General features: G+C 46.7%; 1 protein-coding gene across 3 annotated transcripts in view; it reads left to right on the forward strand.

Annotated features, from left to right (window-relative positions):
- The window catches only part of LOC140387385 (CTD small phosphatase-like protein 2), a 106,202-nt gene that overhangs the window by 58,618 nt on the left and 31,040 nt on the right, over nucleotides 1-16,544 (forward strand). For all 3 annotated transcript variants that reach the window (XM_072470401.1, XM_072470404.1, XM_072470402.1), the window contains 3 exons: nucleotides 741-882; nucleotides 7,175-7,309; nucleotides 11,888-12,109. In XM_072470401.1, coding sequence (XP_072326502.1) covers nucleotides 741-882; nucleotides 7,175-7,309; nucleotides 11,888-12,109 — 499 coding nt within the window. The remainder of the gene's footprint in view (nucleotides 1-740; nucleotides 883-7,174; nucleotides 7,310-11,887; nucleotides 12,110-16,544) is intronic.

Below are 16,544 nucleotides of genomic sequence, written 5' to 3' on the forward strand. Positions count from 1 at the left end.
GCCACTGTTCGTGAGGAGTTTGCACATTCTCCCCATGTTTGCATGGGTTTCGCCCCCACAACCCAAGATGTGCAGGTTAGGTGGATTGGCCACACTAAATTGCCCCTTAATTGGAAAAAATGAATTGGGCACTCTAAATTTATAATTAAAAAAATAATATGAAATGCTATTTGTATCATGCATGTTAGTGCTGTTCATTTCAGTGTGTGTCTAACAACTTTAAGTGCAACAGAAACTTATATAAACTGCAACATAGAATGGAAGCATATTGATTAGTGATTGTGAGTCCTGTTATATTCAACTCTGCTCTTGCAGAAAACCTAGACTTCTGGCTCATCTTTCTCTTCCAATAGGAGAGGGAAATTCTGAGAAAGGTAAACTTGAACTATACTCAAAGACATGCCAGTCTCAGTGGCCTGCATGCAGCCATTCTGCTGGAAGTGACCTGGATATCCAGAAAATATCTTTAAAGACAACATCTTGCTCCAATGGTGGGGTGGAGAATAATTTAAAATTTTGATTAATTTTCAGATTACCACCTTTGTAACTGTCACCTGTAATTTAGATCAAATAGAATGAATTGTTAGAATTTTGGAAATTGGAGTGATTTAAATACCGTGTGTGACCATGTTTTTGTTGTTGCTCTGGGTTTACTCATGTTAGAAATGTGTTTTTGAATGAGTTGCAGGAGATGCTAGAAATGGAGTAAATTGAAGATCATTTTCATGTCTAACCCACAGGCAGAAACAGAGAATCCTCCGAAAAAAAAATGTAGACTTGACTGTGACCTAGATGATAACATGATCACATCAACACCTCATACCGGCTCAAAACCCAACAAACCAATCTCCAGAGTAAGGCGGAAAAGTCAGGTGAATGGAGGTTAGTGGAGACAATTTCTCTCTTTCGTTGAGCTACGATCTCCGTAGAGCCTAATAATCAGAAGTTCAAATTTCTTTTTGAAAGTTAATAGCTAAAGGATGACATCAAGTTTTAAAAGACTTTTACTGTTAACAAACGACTAAAAACAGTATGGACTAAATACCATCTTTGTAGGAACAAGGCGAAGATGATTCTTAGCTCCTGTTCTTTTTCTTTCTTGGCCTGGAAACTTTAAATCTGTCTTTTGCAGTGTGGATTTTCCCCCAGAGATTCTCCCGGTAGTAGAACATAGGCGACCATTCCAGCCTCGGTTTAACTCCCAATGAATTTGTTTTCTTAAGTCTGAGGGCGAGCTCTCACTTGAATGCCTACATGATGCACCACAGTGTCTTGCTGTCTATAGCTGCTCTCCCTCTCCCAGATCTTGGCAAACTAACTTCTCTGAGTTTTTCAGTGATATTTTAGAATGTCACGCCAAACATCTCTTAGAAGAATGACTTGCAAAGTTACATGTTATTCCGAAGTATATACAGCATAGAAACCGGTCTTTTGGCCCCAAAGGAGAATGTTTTTCTTTACATTCCAATGTGCCGCATCTAACCATCAACAAACATAGAACAGTACAGCACAGTACAGGCCCTTCAGCTCATGATGTTGTGCCGACCATTTATCCTAATCTAAGATCAACCTAACCTACACCCCTTCAATTTACTGCTGTCCATGTGCCTGTCTATGAGTCGCTTAAATGTCCCTAATGACCCTGACTCCACCACCTCTGCTGGCAGTGCATTCCACACACACACCACTCTCTGTGTAAAGAACCTACCTCTTATACCTTCCTCCAATCACCTTAAAATTATGTCCCCTAGTGACAGCCATTTCCGCCCTGGGGAAAAGTCTCTGGCTATCCACTCTATCCATGCCTCTCATCACCTTGTACACCTCTATCAAGTCACCTCTCTGCCTTCTTCGCTCCAGTGAGAAAAGCCCGAGCTCCCTCAACCTTTCTTCATAAGACATGCCCTCCAGTCCAGGCAGCATCCTGGTAAATCTCCTCTCTACCCTTTCCAAAGCATCCACATCCTTCCTATAATAAGGCGACCAGAACTGGACACAATATTCCAAGTGTGGTCTAACTAGGGTTTTATAAAGATGCAGCAAAACCTCGTGGCTCTTAAATTCAATCCCCCTGTTAATGAAAGCCAACACACCATACGCCTTCTTAACCCTATCAACCTGTGTAGCAACTTTGAGGGATCTATGAACGCGGACCCCAAGATACCTCTGTTCCTGCACACTTCCAAGAATCCTGCCTTTAACCCTGTATTCAGCATATAACATGTTGTTATATTGGAGGAGCAGCAAAACAAAGTTTTCAGGGGGCACAGAGAGAGGCAGGCACTGGCTGTGAGGCCTGTGCATGGAGATTTCTGCAGTGCCTGGGGTGAGAGAGACACTGGCTGCGGGCCCTGGGGGAGAGAGACAATGGCTGCGGGCCCTGGGGGTGAGAGAGGCACTGGCTGCGGAACCCTGGGGGTGAACGAGAGAGAGACATTGGCTTTGTGGTCCCATTGGTGAGAGTGAAACTGGCTGCAGAACCTGGGGGCGGGGAGGGCAAGAGGGAGAGAACTGCTGGTTGCAGGAACTCTGGTGTGAAAGAGACACTTTCAGGGATGAGGAAGACTATGGCCGAGGGTCCAGGCGTAATGGAGACGATCGCTGTGAGGCCCTGGGGTGAGGGTGTGAAGGTGGAGGAGCGAGAGAGGGGTTGTGATGGAGGGATGGGTGCCTGGGAGGGGTGTGTGCGCATGTGAATGTAAGTGTGAACTCCCAGGGTAGTTGTAACACCAGATATTTATAGAGTAAAGCTCACCTGAGCACAAAATTAGCAGTATTGCAAACAGATGCCATAATTCTAACTTAAGACCTTCAGTTACTAAATCACATCCGTTCTGTATTCTGGTCATCCTATCTTCGTTGTTAAATTTAACGCATTACATTTGTATGTGACACACTTTTGCTCCTGTTACAAATGTTTTTGGGAGGCAACTTAGTATGGCTGTCGAAAAAGTTGGTTCAAAATATCTGAAAGTATTGTGCCAACCCCGTGAACAGATGGCATCTTCTGATGGCATACCACAAACATATTTGCACAGCTCTGAATCAAGATCATTGATTATGATCCCATTTATAAATTAACACAAATGTATAGGTCATAAAGTCTGAGGAAAATGCTTGGGCAATTTGAGAAGCCAAAATCCACCTCTTGAACCCTGTACTAGCAAGATATATAAAGGTTTTGCTGTAAGTGGAGGCTGGTGACAGGCCTCTAAGAAAGAGCTTTGCTATTGGGAGAATATGGATAATATTTGTTTTGCATGCACTTGGTAGGTTTTAATATTTTAAAGATGTTCTTGATGAAGATATCCTTACAACCCCGTAAGGAAGAAGTTATTAAAATAACTTTGTTACATCCTTTAGGTCCAACAGGTTTGTTTCAAATCACTAGCTTTCGGTGCACTACTCCTTTCTCAGGTGAAGGAGCGGTGCTCCGAAAACTAGTGATTTGAAACAACCTGTTAGACTTTAACCTGGTGTTGTAAGACTTCTTACTGTGCTCACCCCAGTCCAACGCCGGCATATCCACATCATGGATCCTTTAGGATAGCACGGCAGCACAGTGGTTAGCACTGTTGCTTCACAGCACCAGGGTCCCAGGTTTGATTCCTGGCCCGGGTCACTGTCTGTGCATTCCCCCCGTGTTTCCTCCGGGTGCTCCGGTTTCCTCCCGCAAGTCCCGAAAGACGTGCTTGTTAGTTGAATTGGACATTCTGAATTCTTCCTCAGTGTACCCGAACAGGTGCCGGAATGTGGCGACTAGGGGATTTTCACAGTAACTTCATTGCAATGTTAATGTAAGCCTACTTGCGACAGTAAAGATAATTAAGTACGAAGCTTGGGAATGTGTATCATAGAATTTACAGTGCAGAAGGAGGCCATTCGACCCATCGAGTCTGCACCGGCTCTTGGAAAGAGCACCCTACCCAAGGTCCGCACCTCCACCCTATCCCCATAACCCAGTAACCCCACCCAACGCTAAGGGCAATTTTGGACACTAAGGGCAATTTATCATGGCCAATCCACCTAACTGCACATCTTTGGACTATGGGAGGAAACCGGAGCACCCGGAGGAAACCCACTCACACACTGGGAGGATGTGCAGACTCCGCACAGACAGTGACCCAAGCCAGTATCGAACCTGGGACCCTGGAGCTGTGAAGCAATTGTGCTATCCACAATGCTACCGTGCTGCCCTATGCATCCTCCCAATCTATGCATCCTCCCAATTCTCTGTTTGTGGCTTCAACATCTAAATAAGCACCCATTGTAACCCCCGGTCAAAGACTATTTGGAAGAAAACATTCTGGAATGAAAAGTGAACCTGTTCTTAACCACACTTTCTACATTACACTATTTCTTTTCAATATTCTCCCAAGTCTGGCTAAGTATGCTTTTAAATGTGATTGATTTCTGAAACGCTGTATCATTCTACCCCACTTACTTGTGTAATTGTACTTGTGTTTTCCATATTATTTCTTCAGTACGTTGTATGGTCCCGTGTGATGCAGTAGCTTAGTGGTAGTGGGATAATTAAATCAAATTACAGTTGGAAAAGGTTTAAGAACATCAACAGCATAATTGAAACCAGAATGTTGAATAGATGCAAAAATACTTTTCTCTCGTAATCTTCCCATTTATGTAGCTACCCAATTGCAATTTTGACTAGTTTTATTCAGAGCTCGCTCTTTCTTATTGAGCAAACTACCTATGATTTTCCATGGAGTGTAACACACTCCACAGAATTCTATACTACAAATCCTGTGTTTAATTAAGATCCATATGAGGGCCAGATTTCTTTATCACCCGACAGGATTTCTATCTGAAATCACTATCTGAACCAAAGGCTGACCTCTGAGAAAGAAAGTAGTAAGCAAAACGATTATCTGCAGTTGTCGGCTGACCGCTCTGAATAACTGCCCCAACTACCCCAATAACTGATCGATAAAGAGGTTTTCCTACCCTACTTGCAGAATGTGAAGAGCAGCCTACAGTATTTGGTTGCGAATCTTGTTTGTAAATTCACCAGCGTTGGAACTTAAATTTGCTGGATGTTTGACTCGAGCAAGTTTGTTCTGTGTAAATATTTTCTCTTTCATTTCAGCGATGCTTAAAGTCCTGTTAAAAGTGAGCTGTATGCGTTCTAAGCAAGCTTGTACCCAATTGGACTGCATAGGCTGTTACCACATGGACTACAGCAGATCAAGAAGGCAACTCACCACCACCTTCTCAAGGGCAATTAAGGATGGGCAATAAATGCTGGCCTTGTCAGCAATGCCCACACCCTGTGAGTGAATACATGAAAAAAATAAATTTGAGCAATATCTAACTAAATTCAACAGATTTTGCCATATTTTTGGAGGTTTCTGTGTTTTCTCTCCGGTTAATGCCATATGGACAGGAAAAATCTTAAGAGGACAATTCCTGATTTGTGTTTGTACCTCAATGATGAGGGTTGGAAGTGTTTGAGTTGGAAAGTTTTCAGTTTGGTTAATAAAATGTGCATGTAAATTCAGAACTTTAAATTTCCACAGTAATTTTTTAATTGACCAACTATAATGGACCTTTTTCCTCAGTGAGTGCTTGTGAACCTTCTCTAGAATTTTCTGTAAAATAGAATCTTTTGATATAAAACTGGTTGATGTACTGTAGCATTTTACATGAACAAAGTTTAAAAATAAATCTTGCACCTTCTGTCTCTATCTTTTTTACCCCAATTGTCTGACTATACTCTTCCCCTTTACCTCTTATAAGCCTGTCCTATTTTCTCCCTTCTGTGCAGCACGGTAGCACAGTGGTTAGCATAGTTGCTTCACAGCTCCAGGGTCCCAGGTTCGATTCCCGGCTTGGGTCATTGTCTGTGCGGCGTCTGCACGTTCTCTCTGTGTTTGCGTGGGATTCCCCCGGGTGCTCCGGTTTCCTCCCATAGTCCAAAGATGTGCAGGTTAGGTGGATTGGCTATGCTAAATTGCCCATAGTATCCAAAAAAGGTTAGGTGGGGTTACAGGGATAGGGTAGAAGTGTGGGGATAGGTTGGAGGATTGGGCTTAGATAGGGTGCTCTTTCCAGGGGCTGGTGCAGACTCAATGGGCCAAATGGCCTCCTTCTGCACTGTAAATTCTATCATTCTATGGTATGGTTCTTTGTCTCCCCTCACTGCCTTGCATTTGATCTGTGAGTGAATGATTCCATATGATTATTAAGCTTTCGTTGTGATTATTCCATAGGCAAAGACTCCGCCAGATAGTAAATTATTCTGCATGTCCGGTGCGACAGATTAACTATCTGTCACAGTCAGGCAATGAATTGTAGGTTTATAGATAATCAACCTTTTCCAGTGCTTGCCGTTGTTCCAACCAAAGATCTGAGTCCAGGCACTTCCGAGTTTTGTGCTGTTCTGTAGCAGGCAACCTCTCTCTTAGTGCTGGAGGCCAAGTTGCGTTGGAATGGGGGATAGGCTGGGGAAAGTTGAGGGCCGACACATAGTTAGTCCACAGTGTGTCGTGTGAATACTCAGTGCATGCGTGCAGGATTGGAGCAGAAGGAGCTTGGCAGCAGATGGCATTTGGATTGGAGATGTGAGCTAAGTTAAGATTTATTACTTACAGCATGCAAGATAATATAATTTACAATTATATTAAATGCTGTCAATAAATAGCATCCATTTAATAATGGTCAAGATACAGGGTACTGACATTGTGGTTGGGTGCCACATTAGAATTGATTTATGGTGGAATGTGTGATTCGTTCAGTCTTCCAAACAACCATGACTAATTAGAAATGTTACTGAATATTGTTACCAGGATGTGATAGATGTCTGACCGTGGAGCTAGTACGGGATATTTGACTGCGATAAAGGTGCTATATAAATCCAAGTTACTGTTATGGTCTGACGAGCAACGTAATCCTATATTTCGACTGTAACATCGTAAAATAGATGCACATGGAGCAACAAATCTTACACTCTCAAGTAATAGTGACCACTGGGCATGCCAAAGTGTTGTAGAAGTTTATAATTTAATATGTGCCAACTTTCTTTCCTCCTCTCCTGGCCCCCACAAATGCTGTAATTTGTTTTGTGGAAGACTGAAACAACATTGCACACTCAGAATTATTTGCCTATCTCCAATGATTGTGACAAATTTTAAAGTCTATTATCTGATGTTTTTTTAAGAGACTGGAAGCTACAGCAGTAAACAGAATGGAAAACTACCAATCGTTAATGATGTGGTCAGCCCTCCGCGAACTGCCCTCCTGGGGACTATCTTTTCTCCTGTTTTCAGTTTCTTCTCCCCAGCAAACAAAAATGGTAAGTACCTGAGTCAATGGGGAAAAGGGATACTTATAAAATCTTTGTCCAGCAATATACATTATACGCAGTGTATTTGTGCATTTTGTTGTAGGGCGCCTTGGTAATGTCAAGAAACAGCAGACATAATATTCCTTTTGCAGTGAGCTTTAAGTGCAGTAGAATCATACAACTTTGAAGGCAGCCATTTGGCCTGTCATGCTTGTGCTGGCTCTTTGAAAGAGCAATCTAATTCATCCCACTCCCCAGCCCTTTCCCCCATAAACCTGGAACTTTGTCCACTTCAAGTAGTGCATCCCCAAATACGGAAACTGATTCCGTCAGACTTTCAGGCAATGCGTTCTCGTTCTACGTTTTTCCTCATGTCCCCTTTTTTGCAAATTATTTTCAAGTCATGACCTCCGGTAATACCAACTAACCAGTCAGAAGAAATAAAATACCAAATTCTGAAGTGATGGCGTGGTGGGATATTATCTCCCATGTGGCGAGTTCCAGTTCTGGGCATTATTGTCGCAGGGGAATGTCATGTGTTTCCTGGAGGAAAAGGAAAGGAATTTGGAGAGCGCAGGCTGCTGGTGCACAATTTTCGCTGCTTAATTACAACAGCAGCAATAGCAAAGGTCTGTGAGAGGGTCGTTTGCCAGCTGACTTGGCATGAGTCCGTATGCTCAAGGGAAGAGAGGAGGGCAAACATCCTTTTTGAAACAATTATGTTAATGAGGCAGTAGACTGCTTTATGCTGTTGTAATTGAGGACAATTTGATGAGCGTAACACAATTTTTTAACAAGGAGGTAGGATAAATCGTTCCTCACACTTTATATCTCGTTTATTCACGTTATTTCTTCAATATAGCAATTGAATATATAGTAACATAGCAATTGAACCAGAGCTAGGAAAGATCATGTTAACACAATCACTGTTTCTGAGCCTGATGGCTATTAAGATTGATGGGTTGGTTGACTATTCGAGCTGTACAATCCTGGGACGAACACTGAACCAGTTTCTTATGGCTTTTTGTTTTACTTTTGAATTATCTGGACCAATTTATGTGACAAAATCAAAATGATTACCCTTCCTTCGTGCTGTTCACCAAAAACATGTGATCCAACATTCAGTAGATTAAGATAATGTATATTTCACCGTGCCCTTTTCGAATGTTTGAGTACTTCCTGCATCTGAATTACCCAGTAGTAGTTGCCGTATAAGAAGGCAACTTTAATGTAAACACTGCATAGGAACTAGGAACAGGCAATTCAGCCCCTCGAACCCGCTCCGCCTTTCAACACAAATTGGCTGATCTGATCTCTCGGCTTCAACTCCACTTCTCCTTAACCTTTCAACGCATTACTAATTTAAATCTGTCTATCTCTTCCTTAAATTTACTCAAATTTCTCCTCAGTCTACTTACCCTAAAACTATGACCTCTCCTACTAGATTTCCCCACGGGAGAAAGCATCTGGTCTACGTCTATTTTGTCAATACCTTTTATCATAGAATCACTACAGTACTGAAGGAAGCCTTGCGGCCCATTAAATCTGCACGGATCTGAAAGAGCTCCCTACCTGGGCCCACTCTCCTGTCCTATCCCCGTAACCCCACCTAACCTGCACGTTCCTGAACACCTAATGGGCAATTTTAGCATGGTCAGTCCCCCTAACCTGCACATCTTTGGACTGTGGGAGGAAACCGGAGCATCAGGGGAGAAAGTGCAAACTCCACATTGCAGTTACCCCTGGATGGAATTGAACCTAGGTCCTAGCACTGTGAGGCAACAGTGCTAACCACTGTGCCACCATGCCATACCTCAATTAAATCTCCTTTCATTCTTCTAAACACGGGAGAGTACAGGCCTCAACTGCTCAATCTCTTCATAAGGCAAACAAACCTCTCATCTCTTGGATCAATCTAGTGAGCCTCCTCTGAACTGCCTCTAATGCAATTACATCCTTCTTCAAATAAGGGGACCAAAACTATACACAGTACTCCAGATGTGGGCCCACCATTGCCTTGTACAGTTGCTGCAACATTACGCTACTATTATATTCTATCCCTTTGGCTATAATGGCCGAAATTTGCCTTCCTTATTACCTGCTGTACCTGCACACATTTTCAGAGATTCATGCACGATGACACTCAGATTCCTCTGCGCTGAAGCACAAAGGCTTTTGAGAAAATCCCTCCACATTTCACAAAATGTGTGTGTATTAATTCTATACTTGTAATTACCAAGTTGTTTCATATAAAATAATGTTCATGTGTAATTTTATTTTTTTTAAATTTGTATAACGATGATTGAAATTGAAACTCCTCTTCCATTCTTTCGACAAATTCCTGTCCATTCATTGAATTCTGATTTTATGAAATATAAAATGTGGAAATGCTAGAAGTACTCAGCAGATTTAAGTAAATAAAAATGTTGAAGAGGGTGTTTGAGAACAAGGAAAGGTCTGTGATGGGATAGAAGGCAGGAACGATTAAGTGACAAAATGGGATGAATGCAAGGTGTTAATGAGTAAAGAAACAAAAGATAGGTCAAGAGGAGCAGTAAATGGGAAAAGCAGAATCATTGCCAATAGCTGCCATCCAAAAATATCCCCCAAAAAACATCTGAGCATTGAATATGGTCTAAAATTGTTGAATTCAGGGTTGACTCTGGAAGATTATTTCGTGCCTAATTGAAAGATGAGGGACGCGATTCTCCGACCCCCCCACCGGGTCAGAGAATCGCCGGGGGCCGGCGTGAATCCCACCCCCGCCGTGTCCCGTATTCTCCGCCACCGGAGATTCGGTGGGGTCGGGAATCGCGCCGCGCCGGTCGGCGGAAATCCCCCGGCGATTCTCCGGTCCGCGATGGGCCGAAGTCCCGCCGCTGTCAACCCATGCCAGCCGGCGTGGATTGAACCACCTTTCGAACGGCGGGACAAGGCGGCGCGGGCGGGCTCCGGGGTCCTGGGGGCGGCGCGGGGCAATCTGGCCCCGGGGGGTGCCCCCACTGTGGCCTGGCCCGCGATCGGGGCCCACCGATCCGCGGGCGGACCTGTGCTGTGGGGGCACTCTTTTCCTCCGCCTTCGCCATGGTCTCCACTATGGCGGAGGCGGAAGAGACCCCCTCCACTGCGCATGCGCGGGAATGCCGTGAGCGGCCGCTGACACTCACGCGCATGCGCCGCACAGCAAAGCCATTTCCGCGCCAGCTGGCGGGGCACCCGCCAGCTGGTGGGGCGGAAATCAGTCCGGCGTGGGCCTAGCCCCTCAAGGTGAGGGCTCAGCCCCCCAAGATGCGGAGAATTCCGCACCTTTGGGGCAGCGCGATGCCGGACTGATTCGCGCCGTTTTTGGCGCCGGTCGGCGGACATCGCGCCCGAGGTGTCATTCCTCAAGCTTGTCAAATGTCATTGGAACAGCATATGAGCCAAGGACTGATCAAAATGGACTGTGAATGGAGAATGGTTTCTGTTGTTGGACTTTCTTACTGTTGCCTCGAGTAAAAAGCACCATATAAATTAAAGTGTGGTATTTAATCTTTAATGTTACCACGAACATTCCCTTTGTCCCTTGTCCATGAGATCGTTGTCAAATCTCTCTTTAGCTCCCACCTACCCCTGACCTTCTATTCTGCTGCACCTTCTCCACGCCCCTCTCCAACTATATAATGCAACACATTTCTACCCCTCAAGCTCTAAAGAAGAGTCAAATGGACGCAACATGATAACTCTGTTTCTTTCTCCACAGATGCTGCCAGACCTGCTGAGTTAATCCAGAATTTTCTGTTTTTGTTTCAGATTTCCAGCATTTGCAGTATTTTGCTTTTAAATTAAAGTGCAAGTTGCCTCTAATGTCTTAAAGGTGTTTCAGCATGCCTTGACTCATGTTGCCAAATGTGCCTGCTGTTTTGCATGTGACCAGATCCAGCAAACTACTGAGGGATTAGTAGACAGGTGGCAATGTAGCGGTATTGTCACTGGAATAGTATTCCAGAGACCATTGGTAATGTTCTGGGGAGTTGGGTTCGAATCCCACCCTGGCAGATGGTGGAATTTGAATTCAATTTTGAAAAATTTGGAAACCATTGTCGATTCTCGTAAAAACCCTTTTACTCTTAAGCACCCTCTTAAATGGCCTAGCAAGCCACTGAGTTCAAGTGCAATTGGGTATGGGCAATAAATGCCATCCCAGCCAGCGATGCCCACCTCACATGAATGAATCTTTTCAAAAAATAGTGCTCGGCTTGACTTTTGGACAGCTAAGATGTTTGGGCAAACGGTCGTCTTTCAATGCCGTCATGGGCATTCTGCTCATCTGAAGCACTCCTACATCAATCTGGAATACATTCTTACTCACGGCTCAGCTGTTCCTGAGAAAGTTTCTTTGCAGAAATCTCGTCAATTATATCATTCATGAATCCCTTACGACCCAGGGAAAAAAGTACTATTAACGAACCAACACTTTTCTAATATTGTTGCTCCTCTTGTCTCTTGCGGCTGCACTGCTTTGTTGAATGTGCATCGTTCGATTTAATTCGAAGAGTGATGACTGGTGCACTATCGTGAGTGACCACTCCTTTTGGGTTATTGCAGGAACGTCGGGTTCTGACTCTCCAGGTCAGGCTGTAGAGGCTGAAGAAATTGTTAAACAACTGGAATTGGAGCAGGTGGACGAGATCACCACCAGCACGGCAACATCGGCCACTGGAGGACTGTACTGCGGCCAGGCAGTGACAGCACAATCACCTTTGTCTCCTGACAGCAGCTCAAATGATGGAGAGGATGAGGTCACTAATGAACTTCACCCTATGCCAGGTATGGTAAACCTTTAAAATGAGCAATTCTTTGCATTTGCAAATTCTGTTAGAAAATGGGCCTGTGTGCTGATTGGGGAGAGGGGGGGTGCGGACAGGACATAATGCTACTACCCCTGTCCACAGAGCCTTGCGTCACACAAGAGTACCATGTGGATGTGATTTCAAGCCTCTTATCTGTGGTGAGTTCAACCAGGTTCTTGGGTGGATTGTGAATTTTTCATAGATGCACGCTGTGTTTTGTCACAAAAGTGTTCATCTGAGCTATTTTGTTGCACTAACAGTTAGTCAGTAGTTATTGACTTCCTTCACCAGTTAATCAAATGTTAAATTTCATAGATCGAATTAGTGAACCAATGTGAATGTTATGTAATAGTTACTGAAGAATTACTGGCAGAGCATTAAAAAAAAAAAGATTTTTGTGGTAATTGGCAGATTATTCAATACCTTTTGATTGTCCTTTAATCCACTGAAACATGATGCTTCATCACCATGCTTCAGAATCCCAGACTGCTGTTTGCCTGATCTGTCATGCACACTCCTGTCGCCATAGATCCAGAGTCTCTTTCTCATAACTTAGAGACCACGGCCACAGGTTGGTAAGAGCTAAGATTTGAGGACCTGTAAGCATGCTGAGCCAAGTTTGGGCTAGAGTTTAACCTGTTAGAATTGCAGGTTTTCGCGAACTGCTGTTCTAGTTACAATAAGCTAGGCTGGCTGGTTAGGTGTCCAATGTGAGTTGGGAGTACCATGAACCTTTCTACCCTATGTGTTGGATTGCCAAGTATGTCGTGCAGAATTGAGACGCTCCAAATTTCATTCGGCTCAACTAGAGAGACTTTACCTACCTTGTTTTGTAGAATTTACAGTGCAGAAGGAGGCCATTCGGCCCATCGAGTCTGCACCGGCTCTTGGAAAGAGCACCCTACCCAAGCCACACCTCCACCCTATCCCCATTACCCAGTAACCCCACCCAACACTAAGGTCAATTTTGGACACTAAGGACAACTTAGCATGGCCAATCCACCTAACCCGCACATCTTTGGATTGTGGGAGGAAACCGGAGCACCTGGAGGAAATCCACGTACACACAGGGAGAACGTGCAGACTCCACACAGACAGTGACCCAAGCCAGGAATCGAACCTGGGACCCTGGAGCTGTGAAGCAATTGTGCTAACAACAATGCTACCGTGCTGTCCTAGAAAGAAAAATGGAATCGTACAGCACAAAAGGAGATAATTTGCCCCCTTCTGCCTGTGCCAGCTCTTTGAAAGGGCAATCCGAGATGGCTAGTCGGCGGGGGGGCGGGCGGGGCGGGGGGCGGGGGGGGGGGGGGGGGGGGGGGGGCGCGCCCCGAGTGTTCGCGCACTTAAAGGGACTGAAGGCAGACATGGTCATGCTCCAAGAGACACATCTGAAGGTGGTGGACCAGGTCAGGTTAAGAAAGGGATGGGTAGGACAGGTATTCCATTCGGGCCTGGACGCGAAGAATAGAGGGGTGGCAATATTGGTGGGGAAGCGGGTGTCATTTGAGGCTAAGACTATCGGAGTGGATAAAGGAGAGCGATATGTGATGGTGAGCAATAGGTTGCAGGGGACGTGGGTGGTGTTGGTAAATGTATACGCCCCGAACTGGGATGATGCTGGATTCTTGAAGCGCATGTTGGGGCGCATTCTGGACCTGGAGGTAGGAGGCCTGATAATGGGTGGGGACTTCAATACGGTGTTGGACCCAGCACTGGACCGCTCCAGGTCAAGGACTGGAAAGAGGCCGGCGGCGGCCAGTGTGCTTAGGGGGTTTATGGATCAGATGGGGGGAGTGGACCCATGGAGGTTTGCTAGGCCGCAGGCCAGGGAATTTTCTTTTTTCTCCCACGTGCACAAAGCCTACTCCCGGATAGATGTCTTTGTCCTGGGCAGGGCGCTCATCCCGAGGGTGGAGGGAACGGAGTATTCGGCCATAGCCGTTTCGGATCACGCCTCGCACTGGGTGGAACTGGAGCTGGGAGCGGAGAGGGACCAATGCCCGCTGTGGCGACTGGATGTGGGACTGCTGGCAGATGAGGTGGTGTGTGGGAAGGTGTGAGGGGGTGCATCGAAAGGTACTTGGAGGCCAACGACAATGGGGAGGTGCGGGTGGGGGTGGTATGGGAGGCGTTGAAGGCGGTGATCAGGGGAGAGCTAATCTCTATCAGGGCTCACAGGGAGAAGACAGAGGGCATGGAAAGGGAGAGGTTAGTGGGGGAGATTTTAAGAGTGGACAGGAGATACGCAGAGGCCCCTGAGGAGAGATTACTTGGGGAAAGACGACGTCTCCAGACGGAGTTTGATCTGTTGACCACCGGGAAGGCAGAGGCACAGTGGAGGAAGGCGCAGGGGGCGACCTACGAATATGGGGAAAAGGCGAGTCGGATGCTGGCACACCAGCTCCGTAAGAGGATGGCAGCGAGGGAAATAGGGGGAGTCAAGGATGGAAGGGGAGCCACGGTGCGGAGTGCGACAAAAATAAACAAGGTATTCAAGGCCTTCTATGAGGAGCTGTACAGATCCCAGCCCCCAGCGGGGAAAGAGGGGATGAGAGGATTCCTAGACCAACTGAGATTCCCGAGGGTGGAGGAGCAAGAGGTGGCTGGTTTGGGGGCACCAATTGGGTTGGAGGAGCTGAGCAAGGGTTTGTGGAGCATGCAGGCAGGGATGGCCCCGGGACCGGACGGGTTCCCGGTGGAGTCCTACAGGAAGTATGTAGACCTGTTGGCCCCGCTACTAGTGAGGACCTTTAATGAGGCAAGAGAGGAGGGGACCCTGCCCCCGACAATGGCGGAGGCGACGATTTCTTTGATCCTAAAGCGGGACAAGGACCCACTGCAATGTGGATCGTACAGGCCGATCTCGCTACTCAATGTGGATGCTAAGTTGCTGGCAAAAGTGCTGGCTACGAGGATCGAGGACTGTGTCCCGGGGGTGATCCATGAGGACCAGACGGGATTTGTAAAGGGCAGGCAACTAAACACCAATGTGCGGCGGCTCTTAAACGTGATAATGATGCTATCGGAGGAGGGAGAGGCGGAGATAGTGGCAGCTATGGACGCGGAGAAGGCCTTTGACCGAGTAGAGTGGGAGTACCCCTGGGAAGTGCGGCGTACGTTTGGGAGAGGGTTTATCAGTTGGGTTAAGCTCCTTTACAGAGCCCCGGTGGCGAGTGTAGTGACGAACCGGCGGAGGTCGGAGTACTTTCGGCTGTACCGAGGGACGAGGCAGGGGTGCCCCCTGTCCCCCCCTGCTGTTTGCATTGGCGATCGAACCCTTGGTCATGTCATTGAGGGAGTCTAGGAAATGGAGGGGGGTGGTCCGAGGGGGAGAAGAGCATCGGGTGTCGCTTTATGCGGATGACCTGTTGCTGTATGTGGCGGATCCAATGGAGGGGATGGTGGAGGTCATGCAGACTCTAAGGGAGTTTGGGGAGTTTTCGGGCTATAAGCTCAATGTAGGGAAGAGTGAGCTTTTTGTAGTACAGGCAGGGGACCAAGAAAGGGGGATAGGGGATCTACTGCTGAGGAGGGCAGAGGGGAGCTTTCGGTACCTGGGGATCCAGATAGCCAGGAGTTGGGGGGCCCTACATAAACTGAAGCTGACGAGGTTGGTGGAGCAAATGGAGGAGGACTTCAAAAGATGGGACATGTTACTGCTCTTGCTAGCGGGTAGAGTGCAGTCGGTCAAAATGGTGGTCCTTCCGAGGTTTCTCTTTGTGTTTCAGTGCCTTCCCATCGTGATCACCAAGGCCTTTTTTAAGAGAGTAGACAGGAGCATTATGGGGTTTGTGTGGGCGAATAGGACCCCGATGGTAAGGAGAGAGGGTTTCTGGAACGCAGTAGGGACCGAGGAGGGTTGGCGCTGCCAAACCTAGGGAGCTACTACTGGGCAGCAAATGTGGCGATGATCCGCAAGTGGGTGATGGAGGGAGAGGGGGCGGCATGAAAGAGGGTGGAGGTGGCGTCCTGTAAAGGAACGAGCCTGGAGGTGTTGGTGACGGCACCGCTGCCGCACTTGCCGAGAAAGTATACCATGAGCCCGGTTGTGGCAGCAACGCTAAGGATCTGGGGCCAGTGGAGACGGCACAGGGGTGCAATGGGAGCCTCGGTGTGGTCCCCGATCAGGGGTAACCACCGGTTTGTCCCGGGGAGGATGTACGGGGGGGTTTCAGAGCTGGCATTGGGCGGGGATTAGAAGAATGGGGGACCTGTTCATTGACAGGACGTTTGCGAGCCTAGGGGCACTGGAGGAGAAGTTTGAGATACCCCCGGGAAATGCTTTTAGATATATGCAGGTGAGGGCGTTTGTGAGGCGACAGGTGAGGGAATTCCCGTTGCTCCCGGCACAAGAAATTCAAGACAGGGTGATCTTGGGTGTATGGGTCGGGGAGGGCAAGGTGTCGGCA

The sequence above is a fragment of the Scyliorhinus torazame genome, chromosome 12 (assembly GCF_047496885.1).
Source record: "Scyliorhinus torazame isolate Kashiwa2021f chromosome 12, sScyTor2.1, whole genome shotgun sequence".
NCBI classification, from domain to species: Eukaryota; Metazoa; Chordata; class Chondrichthyes; order Carcharhiniformes; family Scyliorhinidae; genus Scyliorhinus; species Scyliorhinus torazame.